At 43.9% G+C, this 24728-nt stretch overlaps 1 protein-coding gene and 1 pseudogene across 1 annotated transcript; one reads left to right on the top strand and one right to left on the bottom strand.

The window, feature by feature from the left end:
• LOC132388777 (gastrula zinc finger protein XlCGF26.1-like) overlaps positions 1 to 24728 on the top strand; it is a 73218-nt pseudogene that overhangs the window by 34366 nt on the left and 14124 nt on the right.
• Positions 652 to 11035, bottom strand: LOC132388770 (gastrula zinc finger protein XlCGF26.1-like). The gene is made up of 2 exons (XM_059961185.1): positions 10984 to 11035; positions 652 to 2823 (listed from the first exon to the last, which is right to left on the bottom strand). Exon 2 carries the CDS (start codon positions 2414 to 2416, stop codon positions 1028 to 1030), a length of 1389 nt encoding a protein of 462 aa, XP_059817168.1. The 5' UTR covers positions 2417 to 2823; positions 10984 to 11035; the 3' UTR covers positions 652 to 1027.

The following is a 24728-nucleotide window of genomic DNA, read 5'->3' as shown; positions in this document are numbered from 1 at the left end:
CAGACGCAGGCCCCAAATTTGTTATGAACCTTAATGCTTTAGAAACGAGCCAGCAGCAATAGATTACACCTGGAGTCTGGTTTTGATGTTAAAACCACTATCTTTAATAGAATCTACTTAAAAAAAATGCAAATTAAACAAGATAAACAGAAGTTAACAGTGTTATGTGTATAGACGTGTGTAAATATAACTCCCAAACTATTGAGCTCAGGGGAAACAAAGCTTGGAGTCTTGAGATGGTAAAGTGCGAAAGTTCAGTTCATCCACAGAATAGATGATAAGAGATATTTGTAATCCAGGGTAAATATCAAGAGAAGGCAATTATGTCAAATTCCACAGGTTCCATGGTGGTAAAATGAGAGGACAGTTGCTGTATACTTTATCTGTCATCATTCCAAATCCACATATGAATTATTACCGAAAGTGACTTGTCACAAGGGGTATTGTCTTCAAATGAATTACCACACCACATCTAGGCAAGGGTTAAGACGTCAGTGGTCTTCACAGGATACCTCAAAACAGATCCACTGATATGGATCAAACAGGGTCACAACCACACATTCGAAGTATGGTGAATTGATAATTAACCTACCATTGTGGGCATAGGAAAGTTCTAAAGAGCGATCCTGTGGTGAACTACATATACCTGACAGGACACGTCCCGTTCCCCCCCCTTGCTGACTGCTCCTATGTCCTCCCACAGACCCCTGTATAAAGGAGATTGGAGGCACGGCTCCTTGATCTCTTGCTGTTCTGCTGCTGAGAGTGTTCAATTTTTCAGCTAATAAAAGCCCATATCTCGCCTCAGGTCTCCGAGAGTTATTGATGGCGCATCAGACCCTTGGCCGCTGGTTCCTGGATTTTGATCCTTCCGTTTTTCCTCCTTCTGACTCAGAGTGTCTGTGTCATCGGTTAAAACTAAACAAGCTGCGAGCGATGTAAATAAGCTGTAAGTCAGACTGATTCACCTTCTTAATCTCTGTCTCTCTCTTCAAATGACAGTCCACAGCAAATGAAACCTAGGGATTCATAACAATGGCCACTCCCCATTGTGAACTTGCTGATGTCTCTGCAGGGTGGAAGAGCGAGTGAATCTCTTCCCACATACTGAGCAGGGGAATGGCCTCTCCCCAGTGTGAACTCGCTGGTGATTCTGTAGGGTGGATGAATGAGTGAATCTCTTCCCACATTCTGAGCAAGTGAACGGCTTCTTCCCAGTGTGAATTTGATGATGACTCTGTAGGTCAGATGACCGAGTGAATCTCTTCCCACAGACTGAGCAGGTGAATGGCTTCTCCCCAGTGTGAACTCGCTGGTGTCTCTGTAGGGTGGATGAATGTGTGAATCTCTTTCCACAGACTGAGCAGGGGAATGGTCTCTCATCAGTATGAACTCGCTGATGACTCAGTAGTTGGGATGACTGTGCAAATCCCTTCCCACATTCTGAACAGGTGAACGGCTTCTCCCCAGTGTGAACTAGCTGATGACTCTGTAGGTTGGATGGATCAGTGAATCCCTTCCCACAGACTGAGCAGGTGAACGGCTTCTCCCTAGTGTGAACTCGCTGATGACTCAGTAGTTGGGATAACTGAGTAAATCCCTTCCCACATTCTGAACAGGTGAACGGCTTCTCCCCAGTGTGAACTCGCAGATGACTCTGTACTTGGGATGACTGAGTGAATCTCTTCCCACAGACTGAGCAGGTGAATGGCTTCTCCCCAGTGTGAACTCGCTGATGATTCTGTAGGGTGGATGAATGAGAGAATCTCTTCCCACAGACTGAGCAGGTGAACGGCCTCTCCCCAGTGTGAACTTGCTGATGACTCTGTAGGTTGGATGACCGAGTGAATCCTTTCCCACAGACTGAGCAGGTGAAAGGCTTCTGCCCAGTGTGAACGCGCTGGTGACTATGCAGGGTGGATGAAGCAGTAAATCCTTTCCCACATTCTGAGCAGGTGAACGGCTTCTCCCCAGTGTGAACTCGCTGGTGACTCTGCAGGTTGGATAACTCAGTGAATTCTTTCCCACATTCTGAGCAGGTGAACGGCTTCTCCCCAGTGTGAACTCGATGATGTCTCTGTAGGTTGGATGGATCAGTGAATCTCTTCCCACAGACTGAGCAGGTGAAAGGCCTCTCCCCAGTGTGAACTCGCTCGTGACTCTGTAGGTGGGATAACCGAGTAAATCCCTTCCCACAGACAGAGCAGGTGAACGGCTTCTCCCCAGTGTGAACTCGCTGATGTACCAGTAGGGTGGATGACTCAGTGAATCTCTTCCCACAGACTGAGCAGATGTATGGCTTCTCCCCAGTATGAACTCGCTGGTGTTTCCATAGGGTGGAAGAGTGAGTGAATCTCTTATCACAGACTGAGCAGGTGAACGGCCGCTCCCTGGTGTGAACTCGCTGGTGAGCCATTAGGTCAAATGACTGAGTGAATCCTTTCCCAGAAATTCAGCAGATGACCAGCCTCTGCCCAGTGTGGTGTGAACTGACTGGTGTGTCCACAGATGGGAAGACCAACTGAATCCTTTCTCACACACAGAACAGATGAATGGCCTTGCCCAGTGTGAACTTGTACCTTCCAATTGAGATAACTGAGTGAATCCATTCCCACTTTCTGAGCAAGTGAATGGCCTTTTTCCTGTGTAAAATGACGGGCTTGCCAGTTGGTCAAATGACCAAGTTAATCCCTCCCCACAGTGTGAGTAGGAAGGATGGTCGATTGAATCCCTTGCTCCACTTATTAAATATCTAGACAGAGTCAACAAAACTGGTGTGCCATGTTTGAGCTTCCTGGAGACAAATTTCTTCTCATTTTTAACCTGTAAAAAGATATACAGAATCCATCAATGGGTTTAGGACAACATTACAGATGAGATTACTTGAGTTGCCAAGCTTTGATCTGGTATCACACTGTTACAGTGAGGTTAATCCCAAGTTAGACAGATAAATACTGGCAGACCACAGTATGTGCGCTTGCAATACTGTGCGTCAGACAGAGTGGTCAGCAACACTGGGGCTCCACAGGGGACTGTCCTGTCTCCCTTTGTCTTCATCAACTATACCTCAGACTTCAACTACACCACAGAGTCTTGCCATCTTCAGAAGTTTTCTGATGACTCTACCATCGTTGGATGCATCAGCAAGGGAGATGAGGCTGAGTACAGGGCTACAGTGGGAAAACTGTCACATGGTGTGAGCAGAATCATCTGCAGCTTAATGTGAAAAAGACTAAGGAGCTGGTGGTGGACCTGAGGGGGGTTAAGGCACCAGATACCCCTGTTTCCATCCAAAGGGTCACTGTGAACATGGTGGAGGATTACAAGTACCTGGGGATACGAATTGACAATAAACTGGACTGGTCAAAGAACTCTGAGGCTGTCTACAAGAATGGTCAAAGCCGTCTCTATTTCCTGAGGAGACTGAGGTCCTTTAACATCTGCCAGATGATGCTGAGGATGTTCTACGAGTCTACGGTGGCCAGTGCTATCATGTTTGCTGTTGTGTGCTGGGGCAGTAGACTGAGGGAAGCAGACAGCAACAGAATCAACAAACTCACTCGTAAGGCCAGTGATGTTGTGGGGGTGGAACTCGACTCTCTGACGGTGGTGTCTGAAAAGATGATGCTGTCCAAGTTGCATGCCATCTTGGAAAATGTCTCCCATCCATTCTATAATGTACTGGTTAGGCACAGGAGTACATTCAGACAGAGACTCATTCCACTGAGATGCAACACTGAGTGTCACAGGAAGTCATTCCAGCCTGTGGCCGTCATACTTTACAACTCCTCCTTCAGAATGTCAGACACTCTGAGCCAATAGGCTGGTCCTGGACTTATTTCCACTTTGCATAACTTATTATCATTTAATTATTTTTGGTTTTATTTTGCTATATTTCTACTCTATTCTTGGTTGGTGCAACTGTAACAAAATCCAAATTCCCTCGGGATCAATAAAGTATGTCTGTCTGTCTGAAATCTTCTTCTGACTGGGCAGAGTGCTGGTATCTGGAATGACCATCAATTCTCTGATGTTCTTCCTGTCTCTATAAGAATGGGGCATTTTTGCCATCTCCAGTTTATACCCTGGCTCAGTTTGACTCTCTCCATTGGTATTACTCCCCGTTTCTGCTGAGCTGCATGGGTGCCTGGCCCCACAGTAACTGAAACAGTCTCACACAAATAGTCTCTTGACGTGCAGCTGGGATTTTCTTTTATGTATTATTAACTTAATGTGCCACAGTTTTAACGCCATATAAAAATTCCTGCTGAAATGACTGGTTGGTCCGCACAGCTGTTAAAAGGACTTAGGGTGAATTTTTGTATTATTTCAGGTTGTTGTCACAGTCATAGCAAATTTCAACACAGAAACAGGCCCTTTGGGCCATCTAGTTTGTGCTGAACTATTTAAACTGCCCACTCCCAATCCAGGTACCTACACGAACCTCTTAAATGTTAAAATCAAGCTCGCATGCACCACTTGTGCTAGCTGCTCATTCCACATCCGGAAGACCGTCTGTGTGAAGAAATTCCCCTCATGCTTCCCTTAACGTTTCATGTTTCACCCTTAACCCATGGCCTCTTGTTGTCTCAGTGGAGAAAGCCAGCTTGCATTTACGCTATCTATGCCCCTCTACCACAATCAAATCTCCCCTCAATCTTCTACATTCCAGAGAATAAAGTCCTGACCTGTTCAATCTTTCCTTATAATCCAAGCCCTCCAGACCTGGCAACATCCTTGTGAAATTTCTCTGAACTCTCTGAAACTCTTTTACATCTTTCCTGTAGGTAGGTGACCAAAACTGCACACAATAATCCAAATTAGGCCTCACCAATGTCTTCTACAAGTCAACATAACATCCATCTATTGTCAGTATTTGGTTCATCAAAGCCAATGGGCTGAAATCTTTTTTTCCGTCTCTATCTAACCGTGATAACACTTTCAGTGAATTAAGGACTTGTATTCCCAGGTCCCTTTCTTCTACAACACTCCTCTGTGCCCGACCAGTCACTCTGAAAGACCTCCCTTGGTAGGTCAGACCAAAGTTCAACAACTCACACTTGTCTGCATTAAATTCCATTTTCCATTTCTCAATCCATTTTCCCAGTGGGTCCAGATAACACTGCAAGCCATGATAGTCCTCCTCGCTGACCACTACACCACCAATCTTCATTTCATCTACAGATCTGCTAATACAGTTAAACACACTATCCTCTAGAATACTGATATAGATGACAAACAGCAACAGATCCAGCACTGATCCCTGTGGCACACCACTAATCAGAGGCCTCCAGTCAGAGAGGCAACCATCTGCTACCACACTCTGGCTTCTGCCAAAGTCAGTGTCTCATCCAATTTACTATCTCATCTTGAATGCTGATTGACTGAACCTTCTTGACCAACCTCCCATATGAGACTTTGTCAAGTGTCTTGCTAAAGTCCATGTAGACAACATCCACTGCCTTGCCTTCATCCACTTCCCTGATAACTTCCTCGAGAGACTCTATAAGATTAGTTAGAAATGACCTGCCATGCACATAGCCATGCTGTCTATCCTTAATCAGTCCACATCTATCCAAATACTTGTCCGGGTCCAGCACATAACGTCACTACTGATGTCAAGCTCATCAATGTACAATTTCCTAGTTTATTTTTAGAGCCTTTCTCAAACAGTGTCCTCCAATCCTCCAATACCTCACCTGCCACTGAGGATTATTTAAATATCTTTGCTTGTGCCCTGACAGTTTCTGCACTTGTCCTCCGCAGAGTCCCAGAGTCCCAGATTTATCCACACTAATTTGCCTTAAGAAGTTGTTGCTGCTTTGCCTCACTTCTATAGACTCTGTGTCCATCTCCAGTGTAAATACGGATGCAAAAATAATCTCCCCCATCTACTTTGTCTCCTCATATGGATTACCATTCTGATGCAGAGGATTAATTTTTTCCCTTGCAATCTATTTGCTCTAAACATATCTGCAGAATCCCTGAGGATTCTCCTTCACCTTCGCTGCCCAGGCAAGCTCATGCCTCCTTTTATTTTTTTTTTCATATGTGTTCACTTGAATTTCCTGTATTTCATAAGTACCCCATTTGTTCCTATCTGCCTGTACCTGGTATGCACCTCCTTTTTATTGATCTGGGAGAGGAAAGCCAAAGGGGTGATAGATCTGCATGGAGGGAGGTGGGGGTAAGGGGGGCTAAACTAAACTTGCAGGGGGAATGGGAGCCTGAATAATAGAACAGATAGTGGAGGGGTGATGGAGACAGTTGGTGTTCAGTCCTCCGACAAAGTCAGGAATGAAAAAGTTGAGCATGGTGCAGTGAATATGCTGAGCCCTGTATATTTCAATACAAGGAGCAGCGTAGGAAAGGTGGATGTGTTCAGGGCTTGAATTAAGATACTAGGATCTGGCAACTGTGGACTGGGACAGGCTGCTTTATGGCAAAGGTGTGTTTGGTAAATGGGAGTCCTTCAAAGCCAAATTTTTAAAGTACAAAGGGGGAATTTGCTTCTCAGAATAAAAAGTGAAGATAAAAAACTGTAGGGAACCTTGGATTTCAAGGGATATTGAGACCCTGGTGAAGCATAAAATGAAGTTGTATAACAGGGATAGGCAGGATAAGAAATGCAAGAGAACACATAAGAAATAAATCCAGATGGCATGAGATTGTCCTGCAGAAATGATGAATGATAATCCACAGGGATTCTCCAGATAGATCAAGAGCAAAAGGATTGTAAGGCACAAAGCTGGTCCTCTGGAAGACCGGAATGGTGATCCACTTGTGGAACGAAAGCAAATGGGGGAGATCTTAAATAATTTTTCATCTATGTTTACTCAGGAGATGGAGAAAGGCTCTATGGGAGTGTGGAAAACTGGCATTAAAATCATGGACCCTGCACAGATTAAAGAAAAAAAGTGATTTCGCTGTTCAACCTAGAACATAGAAATCTACAGCATGTTCTGGAGTATTGTGTGCAGTTTTGGTCTCCAAATTTGCGGAAGGATATTCTTGCTATTGAGGGAGTGCAGCGCAGGTTCACAAGATTAATCCCTGGAATGGTGGGACTGTCATATGTTGACAGATTGGAGCCACTGGGCTTGTATACACTTGAATTTTGAAGGATGAGAGTGGATCTGATTGAAACTTATAAGATTATTAAGGGATTGGACACACTGGAGGCAGTAAGAAAGTTCCCGCTGATGGGTGAGTCCAGAACTTGAGGCCACAGTTTAAGAATAAGGGGTAGGCCATTTAGAACAGAGATGCCTAAACTTTTTCACCCAGAGAGTGGTGGATATGTGGAATGCTCTGCCCCAGAAGGCAGTGGAGGCCAAGTCTCTGAATGCATTTAAGAGAGAGTTAGATAGACATCTTATAGTGGGGTGAAGGGATATGGAGAGAGGGCAGGAATGGGTTACTGAAAGTGTATGATCAGCCATGATCACAGTGAATGGCAGTGCTGGCTAGCAGGTCTGAAAGGCCTACTCCTGCACCTACTATCTATTGTCTATTGTTCCAGGCCATTCAGCCCACAATGTTGTGCCAACCATGTAACTTACTCTAGAAACTGCGAAGAATTTCCGAAGTGCATAGACTTCTATTTTTCCAAGCACCATATTCCTATCTAAGAGGCTGTTAAAAGACCCTATTGTATCTGCATTGACCACCGCTGCTGGCAGTGCATTACACAGACCCACCACTTTCTGTGCAAAAAAAAATAACCCTGACATCCCTTCGGTATCTATTTTCAAGTACCTTAAAACTATGCCCCCTCATGTTAGCCATTTCAACCCTGAGAATAAACCTCTGGCTATCCACACGATCAATGCCCCTCATCATCTTATACACCTAAAAAATGCACTAAACAGAGACAAGGAAATTATACATTGCATTGAGGAATTGTTCAAAGTATCGAAGTTAGTTTTTTTTTACACAGAGATTGGTGAGCAGCCCTGGTGGACGCAGAAGCGAAAGGGTCTTTTAAGGGACTCCTGGATGGATACCTGGAGCTTAGAAAATTAGAGGGCCTTGGCGAAGGTAAGGATATGTTTGGGACAGCTTTGTGGGCCAAAAGGCCTGTATTGTGCTGTAGGTTTTCTATGTTCCTGTGTAGAAAAAATATAAGGGCATAGAACAAGTAAATTCAAGCAGGCTTTTTCAACTGATGTTAAGTGTGATGACAACCAGAAGTGATGGGTTAAGTGGGGAGGTGAAATTTATGGGGAATATGTGTAAAACCTCTTCATTGAATTGGCCGTGAGAGTGTGGAAAAGAAGCCAGCACGAGTGGTGAACATGAGCTCAATTTTACCACTTAAGAAAAGTTTGGATGGGAGCCTGGATGGTAGGGGTATGGAGGCCGATGGTTCCAGTGCAGGTAGTTGCATTAGAAAGCTTTAATGTTCTTTTGGCATTGACAAAATGGGCTAAATAGCCTGTTCCTGTACTGAACTTCTCCACATTTCTATAACAGAGAAGCTGGCCAAACTTGTTTGGAAGGGAAAAGGTAGGATTGACAATGGAGCAGCAATGGCTGGAGTTTCCGGGAGCAATTCGGGAACTGAGTGATCGATACATCCCAAAGAAGTGGAAGCATTGAAACGGCAGGAGGACACAACCGTGGCTGGAATAAGAAGACAAAGCCAACAGAAACACCTAAGAGAGGGCAAACAAAAGAGCAAAAACTATTAGGAAGCTTTAGAAACAAAGTTTCTAAAACAAAAAGTCAGATGAGCTCAGGGCGTGGCATTATGATACTGTAGCCATTAATGATTCTTGGTAGCACCCAGCAGTCTGAGACATTTAGAGGAACAAAATACCCGGGACCTCAATATCTCTTGAAAACCACGGTTCCCTGCACCAGTTACCTTACAACTTTTATTTTGGCAGGCATATACAAACTCTATACCGTCACTTCTGAAGAACTCCCACTTGCAAGTACTGCTTTTCGTGAAAAAAAAACAGTCCCAATCCACACTTGTTAGATCTTTCTGATACCATCAGAATTGACCTTCCTCCAATTTAGAATATCAACTCATCATCCAGCCCGCTTTTTTTTTTCCATATTTACTTGGACTCTTATGTTGTTACGATCGCTAGATATGAAGTGTTTACATACACTAATTTCAGTCACTAACAATGGATCATTTCCTAACAGCTTATTGCACACTTCTACATCGGGAATTCTACATCCTGATTAAGGGCACATTTGACAAACTCTACCCCATTTGGTCCTTAAATATATAAAAAGTTAAAATCGCTTACTATATCAACCTTTGTTTTTTAGCATAGACTGCAATCTCTGCAAAGTTTGCTCCTCTAAATCTCTCAGAGTATTTGGTGCAACCAAGTCCCAATAATGGCTACAATATCACAATTCCCTGTCCTGAGCTCATCGGGCGTTCCTACGATGCTTCTTGCATTGTGATATACACAGCTCAGCACATTCATCGCACCATGCTCAACCATTTGTCTGCTGACTCTATCTGAGTTCTGAACAACGTCTGTCTGGGTGTCAAGAAAGCAACCTCTCCCTCAATGTCACAAAAGCAAGGGAACTGGTTGTGGACTACAAAAGGAATGGAGACAGGCTAACCCCTATTGATATCAATGGATCTGGGGTTGAGAACATATGGACATTTGACTTTCCTCTGCCAGGTAATCCCCCCAACAGTTTACAAAGTGGTCTACCTGTTGTTGTATGAGATGACCCCAAGAGTACTCTCACCCAGTTTACTGTGTCCTGCACCTTGGGTGTAACTCACCTCTCTTGATGTTATAACTATCACCCCCTCCAACTCCTAGATGATCCAGAATTCATCCATTTCCAGCTCCAGCTCCTTAAAGTGCAGGGTTACAAGCTGCAGCTGGATGCACGTCTTGTAGGTGAGGGTATCAGGGACACTGTAGGTCTCCACGCCTTCCCACCAATGTCCCGTCTAATTTGTAATGACCGGTGTGCTGAAACACCTTGTGCTGTGCAATTTTTACCCACTGAAAACAAGACGTGCACACTGAATTTTAAATAGGGTGGTATTTCATTTAACAGCTAACAAATCACTGTCGATAAAAACTTTGATCTCCTCTGGGTTTGATCGAGTTCATCTGCACTCTCACACAAACTATGTAACAGGCCTGTTGTGGGTTATGAAGGATTTTCTCACTAGAACTTTTGCAAACCGTCCACATGTGATTTGCTTGCTAAATGATACTTTCAAAGGTCAGATTTCCAAATATCACTCCCCACTTGCAAATTCTCCAGCAAATTTTGCATCGCCACAATACTGCAACACCAGTTTCCGTATTGTACATAAGTATTTCCCCTGAACCCTCCCGCAAGTGACAGATGGTGGTGAACTCAGTGATGGCAATGCCAATGAATATGAAGGGAAGGGCAGTAGTCTGCCTTATTGGAGTCTGGCACATTTGTGATGTGAAATCCGCTTTTTCCCCAGGACAAAGTTGTTTGATATCATTACGTACGCAGGGAGAATGGGACAAAACATGTTCTCACCGGTAGGAAAGGGCAGAACGAGAGGAGGTAGCTCAAGCAACACACACAAAATGCTGGAGGAGCTCAGCAGGCCAGGCAGCATCTATGGAAAAGAGTACTAATGCTGAGTTCCTCCGGCATTTTGTGTGTGTTGCTTGGATTTCCAGCATCTGCAGATTTTCTCTTGTTTGTAATCGGAGATAGAACAAAGGTGATTTTCTCAACTGGAGATGTAAAAGATTTTGTTCCCTTTCTCCGAGTTCCCAATCCTTGCATTTAGATAGCTGGAGCTCAGCTCTGTCTGAGAGATCCATCGGTTCCCATTCCCTCAGCGGCCGGAAGCTCCCCGGGGCCCGTGTACGGATCGTGGGGCTGAGAGAGAGGGAAGAGAGCAGGACTGTCCCAGGATTGCGGACTATGATGTCCGGAGTTCACAGCAAATGTCCCTCAGTCGGTGTTTAAGATAGCAGCCCGGAAAATCATTCTTACCTTTACCGATCCGGAGCGCCTTTGTGTACGGCGCGCATGCGTGCTATTCGGTGACGTCATCAATCTTGATGCCTGAGCATTTGATCGTTGCTTCAGAGGCAGCGAAATTTTAAACCCAGGGTTGTATGGGTAATCGCGGTGCCATTAAACATTCCTGCTAGTACCGGTTTCATGTCCACACCGCAGGGTTTTTTCTGTGTAGAAAACTCAGTAACTGTTTTAACGGAGAAAGCAGCTCCCAAAAACAATATACTCAATATCAACAGGCATTCCATTTACCTAAAGCCTCTCGGACAACCCTCTTTCAAAGGCAGATATAAAACACAAGAGATTCTGCAGTTGCTAGAAACACACACACACACACACACACACACACACACACACACACACACACACACACACACACAAAATGCTGGAGGAACTGTGCAGTTCAGGTAGCAACTAAGCAGAGAAGTACACAGTCTAGGCATGCTGAAGGGGCTCGGACTAAACGTTTTCTATTTATTCCTCTCTACATTTGCTGCCGGATCTGTTGATTTCCTCCAGTATTTTGCAGAAATTAACCAGTTTTTTTTTTCAATCAATCAGTTTCCAAATGTGTCTGATCTTTCATTTGTAGCCACATCCTGCAGGTTCGGTTTGTCTTCTTCCTCCTCCTTGTAAACTCCAGGCCCCATCTCTTTCTGGAGCCCCAAATCCCTGACTGGCAACTTGGTTTCTGACTCTGCTCCATTCACTCGCTAGTCTGCTGTCAGACTTCAGAGGTCCATTGTAACAACCCAGCAGTTCGAAGCAAAGACCTTTGAAAATTGTGAGAATGACTGAAAACATTGAAAAGAGCGGGGAAGAAGGAGTTTAACCAACTTCGTCCGGAGCCCTGAACAACGTCACAACCACAGTGAGCTCATCGTCTTGTTCAGCCCGGAGAAAATCATGCAGGAAATTCATGCAGGTGTATAAGATGATGAGAGGCATTGGTCGTGTGGATAGTCAGAGGCTTTTTCCCAGGGCAGAAACGGCTAACACGAGGGGGAATAGGTTTAAGCTGCTTGGAAGTAGGTACAGGGGAGATGTCAGAGCTAAGATTTTTAAACAACAGTGGTGATTGTGCATGAAATGCACTGCCAGCGACGGTGGTAGAGTCGGATAAAATAGGATCTTTTAAGAGACTCTTAAATAGGTACATGGAGCTTAGAAAAATAGAGGGCTATGCGGTAGGGCAATTCTAAGCAGTTTAGAGACTAATTTACATGGTCGGCACAACATTGTGGGCCAAAAGGACTGTAATGTGTTGTAGATTTCTGTGATTCTATGGAATTCAAGGGGAATTTCCTATCCCACGGAGTGGCGACTAGTTGTCATCTCAGGGAGAGCGAGAGGGGAACGGCAGGGATAGATTTTCATAAACTGATACGGAACAGAAACATGGGCTGAAACCAGATGGGCCGAGTGCCCTTTCTAGTGTACATAGTGAGTGTAGTGGAGACTGTAAGTACCTGACACACGGGATTTGATACAGAACTGATTGATCTTTCACAGATCCACAATATTAAACACCAGTATAGTTTAACACTAACATCAGCAGAACAGACTCCTCCAATGCTCAGTGACCAGGGTTCAGTCCTGGGTGCGATGAGCAGCCGCAAGAACTGCAGAATCTGACAGTAACAATCCGTCATGAACCTCATGAACCATCAGTCACCGTGATGGTTAAACATTTAACACGGAGCTGATTTGAACTTTCTCCCTGATGTGAAGTTGCTGCTGTTACAGCAGCTGGGATGATTGAGTGAAACTCTTTGCTCACTCCGGACAGAAATGTGGCCTCCATTTATTGAGAACTCACCGGAGCATCACAAGGTGGGTTAACTGAATGAGTCTCTTCACACACACGGAGCAGGTGAACGTTCGCTTCCCAGAGCGAAGCTGTTGGTGTATCTGCGCTGTCCCAGTGAATCCCTTCCAAAATGAAAGCCAGTGAATGACGTCACACTGATACAACGTCATGGCGATGTATCCAATCAGATCACGGAGATGGACACGTGCTCGCGCTCTCCTTGCAGCTGGTGGGGCGCTGTCTTCTCCAGCATCTCCGTCTCCACTTTCAAGGATCGGCGGCATTCAAGCGCTGGTGACCTGATAGATACAGCGGAACTAACGTGATGTTGTGTTTGATATTCCTATCGACAAATCCTTTGAATTCTTTACACTGTTAAAAGTTTACAAAGAATGTCAGTGGATGAAAGACAACATTTCATTTTTCAAAATGATCCTGAGGCGAGCGGGGTAATTTAGTGAAGGTTTATAGTCTCTGTTATATAACTCAGCCACGACTTTTCTTTCATACTTAAAACGTTCACTTAATGCCCCGGGCAAATAATCTTCGACCAGCCTTATCTTATCTTCTTCATCATACCTAACCGACGATATTGGCGAATTATGGTAACCTTTGTTTGGAAGCCATGAAAAGCAATGGTCACAGGTCGAGGTTTCTGTTGAGAAGAGGAGTTAAACACCGGGGCTCGGTGTACCCGGTCTATTCCAGGCGGAGTCTCCAAAACGTCAGAAAACAAACGAGCGAACAGCTTTGGAAAACATTCTGAAGGTCGATTGCCTTCGACCAACTCAGGAAGACCCACAATTCGTATATTGTTCCTCCTTGATCTGCAGTGGCGGGTTCCAATCTGCTAATTAAATTTGTTGACTACACTGCATTGATCGGCCGAATCCCAAATAACGAGGCAGCCTACAGAGAAGAAGTCATCACCCCGACACAGTGGGGTCAAGAAAACAACCTCTCCCTCACTGTGACAAAAACAAAGGAGCTGGTTGTGGATTACAGGAGGAATGGAGACAGGGATCAAATCCAACATTTCCCAGTCTGTTATTGACACAAAATACACATTTTAATATTGATCATGACACAATGTATTTTATATAACGTTATACATTTAGGTATTATAATTAGTAAAAAAAAATAAAGATCTCTACAAAGCGAATACATTTCCTTTAATGGTCTCCAGGAAACAACAATTTTCCTGATGGAATCCACTTACTTTTTCTTTAATCAGTCGTATTCATGCTGTGAAAATGATTTTACCTAGATTTTTATATGTTTTCCAAAATATATCTATCTTTTTAACTAAAAAAAATACGATCAAATTGACTCACTTATTTCTTCCCTTATTTGGAACAATAAATTAATAAGTATCATTTACAAAAATCTGTAAAAGATGGTGGACTTGCACTTCCTAATGTAAGAGTATTATTGGGCTGTGAACATTAGAGAATCCTGTTTTTGGTTATATTGTCTTGATAAGAACTAAAATCAATTGTGGGTTGATTTGGAATTAAAAGCAGTTAAACAATTTCATTTAACTTCAATATTAGGAGCTCCATTACTTTTACAGCTCTCTAAAATTCCAAATTTAAATCTTTACCCGGTTATTAAACAATCCCTACGGATTTGGGTTCAGTTTCGTGTTTTAAAAAAATTTAAACAATTTAAGATGACTAGTTTTTTACATCGAAACTTCTCATTTATACCTTCAACAACTGACCCCATTTTTCTCCTATGGAAAAATAAAGGGATCCTTTCTTTTACAGATTTATTTTGTGATGGCCGATTGATGATCTTTGAAGAGTTAATTAACAAATTTTCTCTCGCTCATACACATGTTTTTCAATATGTTCAGTTTTGACATTTTTTACAACATTATTTACCTAAGATTCCATGTTTACAAGAATCTGATTTGTTGGATACCATTTTGAAATTGAATCCCTTTGTGAAAGGTTCCATTGGCAGAATGTATCATTTATTTTTGTTACCAAACGAGAACCTATCACTAAAGAATAAACAAGATTGGGAGAGAAAACTTAATATGACCTTTGTTAATGAAGATTGGCTTCGAGTTTTTAAAAATGTAAATTCCTCTTCTGAATGTGCCAACCATTGTTTAATTCCATTTAAAATTGTTCACCGTTATTATTTAACAAAGGAGAGACGATCTAAAATATTTCCTAGTACAGACAAATGCTGAGATAGATGTAAAACTGAAGTAGCTACTTTGTCACGTATGTTCTGGTCAAGTTCTTCATTAAAATAGTTTTGGAAATCTTTTATTTCTACAAGTTCTAAAGCTCTGAAAATTAATTTACAACCTAATAGATTGACTGTTCTATTTGGAATAGCTCCACATCATATTCAGGGTATTTCATCTTCAGATCAACATGTAATTGCATTTGTTACTCTACTGACAAGAAGAGCTATTTTATTATGGAAAGATATTTCTTCCCCTACATTAATTGCATCGTTTTCTCAAGGAATATTATGTCTTAGTTTGGAAGAAATACAAGTAGAACTTTTGGTCCTCGATTCAATTTTGAGAGAAGATGGGGTTCTTTTGCCAAATATTATCATTTAATTTGAATTATGCTGTATGGTTTCCGTCCAATTTTATTTTTTTTATAAGTGTGGAATGACGGTTGATGATTCTTTTTTAAAAAAATTAGGTAATGGTCAAACGTATTGCTCCGGAGGGTTCATTCCTAATGGACTTTTCCCCTTTTTTTCTGGTTACTGGGTTTTTTTCCGCGTTAGATGGGACACTTTTTTCCCTTATTTTTCTATATATATATATATTTTTTTCCATTTTTATATTTTACGATCAGTTTTTTTTTCAGCTTTATTAACTGTGTACATACTAATCTATTAACGTTTTGCATCATTATATAGCTGTAGAAGATTATACATCAATAAAAAAGATTCTAAAAATGAAAAATGAAACTGGCAAAACAATCACTAGACATATGGTGCAGAGTCACGTCGAGTTACATTGTGAGGTCGAGTCCATTTTATCATTCATTTAGCTTGTAACTGTAGACAGGAAACCGTCCTTGAGCCGGGCGTGTGGCGCTTTAAGGCTTTGTATCTCTTCCCCGATGGGAGAGCGGGTTTGCAGCAAGAATGTCCAGGTAATGTGAGGGTCTTTGAGTACATGGCCTGCTTTTCCGAGGCAGGGGAAGAGTAGGAAGAGTCCATGGAGGGGAGGCTTGTTTCCCTGATGTTCTCTGCTCTCCAAAGTTCTCTGCAGTTCCTTGCGGTCATGGGCAGAGCAGTAGCCATACGAAGGCGTGAAGTATCGACAAGAAGCTCAGAGACCTCGGCCTTCTCCCTGCCTTGTGTAGCTAGATCCTGGACTTCCTGTCAGATCGTCGGCAGGTGGTAAGAGTGGGCTCCCTCACCTCTGTCTCTCTGACCCTCAGCACACATACCCCACAGGGGTGTCTCTTTGCCCCCTACTTTACTCTCTGTACTCCCATGACGTGTCGCCACCCACAGCTCCAATCTGTTAATTAAATTTGCTGAATACACTACACTGACTGGCCGAATCCCAAATAATAACGAAGCAGCCTACAGAGAAGACGTCATCACCCCGACACAGTGGTGTCAAGAAAACAACCTCTCCCTTATTGTGACAAAAAAAGAGGAGCTGGTTGTGGATTACAGGAGGAATGGAGACAGGGACCATATTCAACATTTCCAGACTGTTATTGACACAAAATGCACATTTTACTATTGATCATGATACAATGTATTTTATATATTGTTAATGATATAAAACATATTTAGAGATTGTTACTGACAGAGCATCGTATAATTTGTGTTCTGTGTGTTATGTGAATGTACTTGCCTGTGATGCTGCCACAAGTCAGTGTTCCTCTGTACCTGTACCTTCCCGTACTTGTGCACTTGGCAATAAATTCAACAGGACCTGAGAAATCTCAGTGAGATTTGATTAGTGATGATCATCTTGGCAGCTCGGTAGGTCGAATGTATGAGACAGTACACCGTTAAATGCAAAACCCTGAACAGTGTCGATGATCAGAGGGATCTTAGACTCCAAGTTCATTGCTCCCTGAAAGAGACTGCACAGATTGATCGGGCGGTTAAGAAGGCAAATGGCGTGGTTGTCTTTATTAGTTGAAGCATTGAGTTCAAAAGTCGGGAAGTTGTGTTGCGGCTGTTCCGAGCCTGCGGTCGTACTGTGACTGTTTCTTTAAGAGCGCCGGTGTGAGGAGGCGGGACTATGACGTCAGTCACAGGCTGACAGTGCTGACTGTGGACTGAACCATAAGAGAGAGAGAGAGAGAGAGAGATCTGCAGACAGGCAGTCGGCCAGTCTAAACAGAGAGAGAGAGAGACTGGAAAAGCTGATCGCTTCAGTTAGTCGCAGCTGAGGGTTGAAAGTCTCCTCGGCCCACAAGAGTGGGATGATCATCGGTACACGGAAGCACAACGAATGTGTGTGGCTGTCACTTCGTATAATCCATAGGAGTGGGTTTTGGAATATCTTGTGTTAACCCTTGCCTGAGTATGTTGTGTGGTAACCCCGGGAAGACGATATTCCTCTGTCAGGTCACTTTCGCTGATAACTCGTACGTGGACGGATTCAACGGATAAGAACTTCGTCGACGGTTATTTTGAAGTAACGGCCTTTTCTTTACGTTTCACCATGGATTACAAGCATCTCTCTCCCATTATTTATTCCGTAGATTACTGAATTTTCCTACTTTACCATTTAAAGACTCTAAGCTTTGTTCCCTCAGACTCGATAGTCTGGGAAATACATTTACACATATATACACTTAACACTGTTAACTTTCCTTTATTTCGTTGTTACTATATTATAAATAGATACTAATAAAGAGAGTGATTTTAACATCAAAACCAGACTCCAGTGTGAACTCTATTGCTGCTGGTTCGTTTCTAAAACTTTACAGTTCGTAACACAGTTTTATAAAACTAGTTAGACCACATCTGGAGTGTTTCATACAGTTCTGGTCGCCCCCATTCTCGAAAGGATGTCGGGGCTTTGGACAGGGCACAGAAGAGGTTTACCAGGACACTGCCTGGATTAGAGGGCATGAGCTATAACGAGAGGGTGGACAAACTTGTGTTGTTTTCTCCAGAGCGGCGCAGGCTGGGGTGAGACTGGATGGACGTTTATAAGATTACGAGAGGAATAGATAGAGTGGACAGACGATATATTTTTCCTGGGGGTTGAAATGTCCAATACATTTAAGGTGAGAGGAGTTGTGAGCGGCAAGTTTGCTTCTTTCCACTGACTAATGAGTAGCTGGAGTCTCTGCCTTGGTGGGGGGGGGGGGGGGGAGAGGTGGGGGAGGTGTCACCAATCCTGACGAGTAATTCCATTTGCCCCTCCCATTTAACCGCAGCATCTGCGCTGGCCCCGCCTCTCGATGATGTAACAATCTCTCCGCGCATGTTCACCGTCTCCGGGTGGACGGTGTCATCCTCTCCGCTCAGAGCTGAAGTGGGTCGGCTGTATTATCGGGAAAGACTTTCGTCTCTTCCGTCGGGATCACTGTCTGCGGGCCGAAGGTATAACTTTCCCATCGGTGAGTATTGAGACCGATACCGAGTGGGGAGATCTGATGTTGGCCGTGAGCCCCGAACTGAGGGCCAGTTAATCATCTATTTTCCAGCTATCTGGGCTCGTCAGAAATGTGTCGACTTCACTTAATCTGCATTGAACGATCCAAACCAGGAGCCCAGGCTGTCTGTTTCCGCAGAATTGAAATGGAAGACTTGCAGACAGGTCACTTGTGTCTTGTGCCGCAGATTCGCCCCTCCTCCGCTTTGTGACGCCAGATCACGTGGTTGATTTTGGCCACTGACTGTGTTCAGGTATTAACTTCCCTGAACTCGCCTCGCTTCCTGAGGCTCCTCGCTTTTGTCCTGGCTTTTTGGCTGTTGTGTCTTCTCCCGGACTGGGGTGGGTGTGAAAAGTGAACGTCCCAGGTTGTGGGGATCTTTGATTTCATTGCCTGCTTTGGCGATGGACTGGGATGTCAAGGGGAAGAATGGTTCGAGCTTCAGCACCACGCAGCGTGGTGTATCCCTGAGCAAGGCACTGAGCCACACATTACTCCTGCACGTTTATAGCCCAGCGCCGGCGGTCACTCCAGTATTGGCAAGACAAGATCTGTATCCTAGGATCTGTGATACAAATTTCCTGAAATGGACCAGTTTTAACCTGGAAATGGAGTGATAGTATAACAGTAAAGAAAGCACAACTTTTCCCTGTCAATTATCTGGTACCATTTTGTCTGTTATTGCTGGAAATGTGTTCAGTACAGTTGTTGCTAATGAGGTTCACATGAACAATCTCAGGAATGATCGGCTTTATGTGTGAGGAGCATTTGATGGTTCTGGACCTGTGCTCGATGGAGTTCAGCGGGACGGTGGGGGTGGTGGAGGGATGTATGGTTAAATAAGCCTACCAAATGCTGAAAAGCCAGGACATGAAGAGGATGTTTCCATTAGACAGGGTGTCTGTGATCTGACAGCACAGTCTCAGAATAAACTTGCTTCCCTTTAAAACTGAGATGAGAAAAAATTTTTGGCCAAGAGATGTCTGATATCTGGAAATTGTTGCAGCAGAATTTGTTTGAGGCTGCCATTTGGGTATATTTGTGAAGATTAATATACTGATGATTGCTGAGTAGCTTCAGTGTTACAGGAGGAAGGCAGGAATACGTTGTTGGAATAAAAATCAGCCATGGTTGAATGGTGGGCAGACCAGATGGATTGAATCACCTAATTCTGTTCCTGTGTCGTATGTCTTACCATGACTGGATTATGGCTCCTTCTTATCCCATATCATCTGTGTAATGTGAGGGACAATAAAAGATTGTTCACTGAGATCATTATATTTGCCTTCAACGTTGAAATTTCAGTGAGTTTTGTTCCTGGTAACATTAAGCAGAAATGTTTGGTCCTCCTTTGTATTGTTAATGTGCTTCATTATCTTTCACATTAAAGTTAGACCTGCGGTGAGAGATTTATTGGAAGAAAAACCACGACTGAAGACGAGGGAACAGCAACAAGTGAACCAGCCCGAGGGTTGAGAGCACCGACTGGAGAGAACCCATCTGACTCGGAGATTCCATTGATTCAGTCCGGAGAAAGATTGGTGAGTCTCATTTACTCAAACACTGGTCCTTTAGACATTACATACCTGTGCAAAGGAAGGTACAAAATAGTTGGGAGTGAGACAGAATGTGCCCAGAAGCACCAGTTATGCCAGTACCAGTCAGACACAGTTGTGAAGAAGCCCCCCCAATATTCCCTTTGAACTTTTCGCCCTTCTCCCTTAACCCATGTCCTCTGGCTTTTTTTCTCCCTTAGCCTCAGTGGAAAAAGCCTGCTTACATTCACTCTATCTGTACCCATCATAATTTTATACACCTCTATCAAATCACCCCTCATTCTCCTACACTCCAGGGAATAAAGTCCTACCCTATTCAACCTTTCTCTGTAACTCAGTTTCTCAAGTCCTGGCAACATCCTTGTAAACCTTCTCTGCACTCTTTCAACCTTATTAATATCCTTCCTGTAATTCGGTGACCAGAACTGCACACAATACTCCAAATTCCCCCTCACTAATGCAATATACAACCACACCATTACATTCCAACTCTTATACTCAGTACTTTGATTTATAAAGGCCAATGTACCATCCCTTTACTACCCTATCTACATGTGATGCCACTTTTAGGGAATTTTGTATCAGTATTCCTAGATTCCTCTGTTCTAGTGCACTCCTCAGTGCCCTACCATTTATCTTGTATGTTCTACATTGGTTTGACCTTCCAAAGTGCAATACCTCACACTTGTCTGTATTAAACTCCATCTGCCATTTTTCCATCTGGTCCAGATCCCTCCGCAAGCTTTGAAAACCTTCCTCACTGTCCACTACACCTCCAATCTTTGTATCAACAACAAATTTGCTGATCCAATTTACCAAATAATTATCCAGATCATTGATATAGATGACAAATAACAATGGACCCAGCACTGATCCCTGTGGCACACCAACAGTCACAGGCCTCCACTCAAGAGTAGCAATCCTCCACTACCACTCTCTGACTTCTCCCTTTCTCAATTCCCATTCAAATTTACTACCTCACCATGTATACCTAGTGACTGAATGTTCCTAACTAACCTCCCATGCGGGACCTTGTCAAAGGCCTTACTGAAGTCCATACAGACAACATCCACTGCCTTGCCTTCATCCACTTTCCTTGTAACCGCCTCGAAAATCTCTAATATATTTGTTAAACATGACCTACCGTGCACAAAGCCATGTTGACTCTCCCTAATAAGTCCCTGTCTATCTAAATAATTGTCGATCCTATCTCTTCGTACTCCTTCCAATAACTTACCCATGACCTACATCAAACTTTCAAGCCTATGATTTCCTGGATTACTTTTAGAGCCTGCTTTAAACAACGGAACAACATGAGCTATCCTCCAAATCTCTGGCACCTCACCCGTAGATAACGACATTTAAATATATCTGCCAGGGCCCCTGCAATTTCAACACTAGTCTCCTTCAAGGTCCGAGGGAATGCCCTGTCAGGTCCTGGAGATTTATCTACCTGACTCAAGGTAGCAAGCACCTCCTCCTCTTCTATCTGTATAGGTTCCAGGACCTCAATACTTGTTTGCCTTATTTCCATTGACTCCATGCCAGTTTCCTTAGTAAATTCAGACACAAAAAAAACATTTAACATCTCCCCAATTTCTTTTGGTTCCATGCATAGCCAACCACTCTGATCTTCAAGAGGACCAATTTTATCCCTTCACTATCCTTTTGCTATTAATATACCTGTGGAAGCTCTTACTATCCTTCACCTTGACTGCCAACGCTACCTCATGTCTTCTTTCAGCCCTCCTGATTTCTTCCTTAAGTATTTTTTTGCACTTTTTATACCCCTCAAGTACCTTCTTTGCTCCCTGATTCTTACACATGTCATACATCTCTCTCTTCTTTATCAGAGTTCCAATATCCCTGAAGAACCAAGGTTCCTTATTCTTATTCACTGCCTTTAATCCTGAGACTTTGTTCCCAGGGTGTCCTCATGGGCCGTCCGGAAATGATTTCAGCTGGTGACAACCCTGTTTTCCCCAGTGGGATAACTCTCATGTGGAATCGGGCTAATGGTCGGACCTTCAACCAAGTGAGTCCAGTCTCCGCTGTTAGTCTGGCCAGTTTACTCTTCAGAGTGTCATTGGCTCTCTCCACTCTGCCAGCAGCCCGTGGGTGGTGTACACAGTGGAATTGTTGCTTGATAGCTAGTTTGTTACATACTCCTTCGTTTGCTTACACCATAAAGTGTGGGCCATTGTTGAACTCAGCATCTCTGGCTTGTACCTGGGAATTATTTCCCATAATAATACCTTCACAACAGTCACAGCAGTATTAATGGTAGTTGGAATAGCTTCAATCCATCTATTAAACACATCTATAATAACTAAGCAGTATCTATAGCAATGTACTCTAGGCAATTCAATAAAATCAACTTGTAGACATGAAAAAGATCCACCTGTCAAGGGAGTCGTACCCGATGTGCAGGGTACAGGTTACCAACCATTCCCTCCTTTCCCAGGTGTGTCAAAAATTGTATTGGTAAAAATTGTGTTGGAACACAAACCTGTCCCACTAGGTGATCCAAAAACTTAGGTCGGGGACTTTCTTGCACCCCATATGGGACCACAGTTTTCACTCCTCCTCAGAGGCATCCCCCTGAGAAGGACAAAACACGAGGTAGCTGCAGAGCAGTGAGTAAGTTGTCATTACTCATGGGGTGGCCAGAGGAAGTCAGGAATCTCCATGTTCCTAGAGAGCCCCGTAGTCATGTACAATTCCAAATGCATAATGGGAGTCTGTGTGAACGTTCCCACTTCTGTCTGTTGCTGGGATACAGGCACGAGTCAGAGCAAACAGCTCAGCCTTCTGGGCGGAGACAGCTGCTTCAAAAGAGGCCTGTTCAGTTACTTCACTGCCCGTCACTATCACATAGTCAGAATATCGTTTTCCTGCTGCATCCACAAAAGAGTTTCCATCCTCATAAAACGTTGCCTCAGGCTAGAGGGGGTATTGCAGAATGGAAGGGAGAGTCTGTCCTTCTTTCACTGTGATCCGGACGGACGAGAGGGGGTATTGTAGAATGGATGGGAGAGTCTGTCCTTCTTTCACAGTGATCTGGACAGGCTAGAGGGGGTATTGCAGAATGGATGGGAGAGTCTGTCCTTCTTTCCCAGTGATCCGGACGGGCTAGAGGGGGTATTGCAGAATGGATGGGAGAGTCTGTCCTTCTTTCACTATGATCCGGACAGGAGGGCTGACTTCATGGACTGAAATTGCCCAGAGATGGGGTACAACATCTTGGGTTCAGTCACTATTAAAAGAATGCCTTACCAGATGTCCCGTCTTCACCTCAGACTCCTTCTAGTATCAGAGTTGGCCCACGGCCAAGTCTTGCCAGTCTCCCTCAGTGCTGGAGGCCTGTTTCGTCAGGGTGTGGGCAAGGAGCCCTCGGCTCATTGGCTTGAACCCCGGTCAAACCCTGAAGGTGGTATTGGGAACCTCCAGTCCTGTCTCTCCAATCACCGTGACTGGGAATTTCTGTCCCTCGGGGTGCATAATATTGGTTTTCCTCAGTTGAGCACCACGTAGGGTCATAGCACAGAGTCACATGAGAGTCGGCTGCTGGCAGAAGGGGTTCAAATGTACTGGAGTCCAGATAAAGTGCCCACCACTGGGTGGTCAGAGGAAGCTATCAGTTGTTTGCAGTTCCAGCATGATATCCTTGTCCATGCAGAGAATCTCGACTTCCAATGGACAGAGTTCTCCCTACGAGATTACACCCCCGTCTGGTGGTGACAGTAAATGAAACCTCACACTGGTTCCCCTGGAATTCCACCTGCAGTGGCTGGGTACGTGAAAACATACGTTCCATGCCTTCGAACCCAGACAGAGTGATTGTAGCGTCTGATAGCTGGAATCCCTTTTCCGATACTATTTTCTGATCGAGAGTGGTTGTGGTTGCCCTCATATCAATCATAAATGGAACTGGATTTCCAGCAACTTGCAATATTACATTGGGCTCTTCCTGAGGGTTGGCAGTCATGGTTGGAAGGATCTTCTTGTCAATTTCTAAACGGGTTGTTGTCCCCACCTGTCACTTGGTAGATTTTTGTTCCCATTTCTGTTCCTCAGATATAGTCTGCTCGCATCCTTCTTCCCGCTGAGCATATTCACCTGTAATATTAGTTCCCTTCGGGGTTGATCGGGATTCAAAATTTGGGTCCTAATGATATGTCAAAGCTCATGGCATTCGATTTTGGTCATTGTCAGGCCAATCCATATTATTTGTTTTAATCATGTTGGCTAACTTAGTTGGTAAGCATTGGAGCAGTAGGGCATTGAACTCGGGGGAAAGATTCCCATCATTAAAGGCTTGGTCTCCTGCAAAGGTGCCGTAGCAGGACACAAGTCACTTCCAATAGTCTGGTCCCGATTCCCCAGGCTTAGGATTGCATTCAAGTACTTTAGTGATGTTTACAGGTTGTTGGAGAGCCCTTTCAAAGGCTTGAAAAATCTGGTCAGTCTGTTCATTCTCATTATGGTTTTCACCTGGAACTCCTGATAGCTGTAACTCCTGTCTCTCAATTCTGCCTTCCCTTTTTGCCTCTCATCAGCTGAGAGAATCATGCAGCAGTTAAATCTTGAGGAGTCGCATTAAACATTTGTATGGTACCGTGGACACACTGAGCAAACTGCGCTGTTTTTTTCTTTTCTATCTGTGGCCTGATTCATGATCATTATCTTTTCTTGAGGCTTCCAGGGAGCATACACAGGAATCACAGAGGG

The sequence above is a fragment of the Hypanus sabinus genome, unplaced genomic scaffold (genome assembly GCF_030144855.1).
Source record: "Hypanus sabinus isolate sHypSab1 unplaced genomic scaffold, sHypSab1.hap1 scaffold_406, whole genome shotgun sequence".
Taxonomy (NCBI): Eukaryota; Metazoa; Chordata; class Chondrichthyes; order Myliobatiformes; family Dasyatidae; genus Hypanus; species Hypanus sabinus.
The sequence above is the reverse complement of the archived record's forward strand: the minus strand, read 5'-3'. Positions and strand labels throughout refer to the sequence as shown.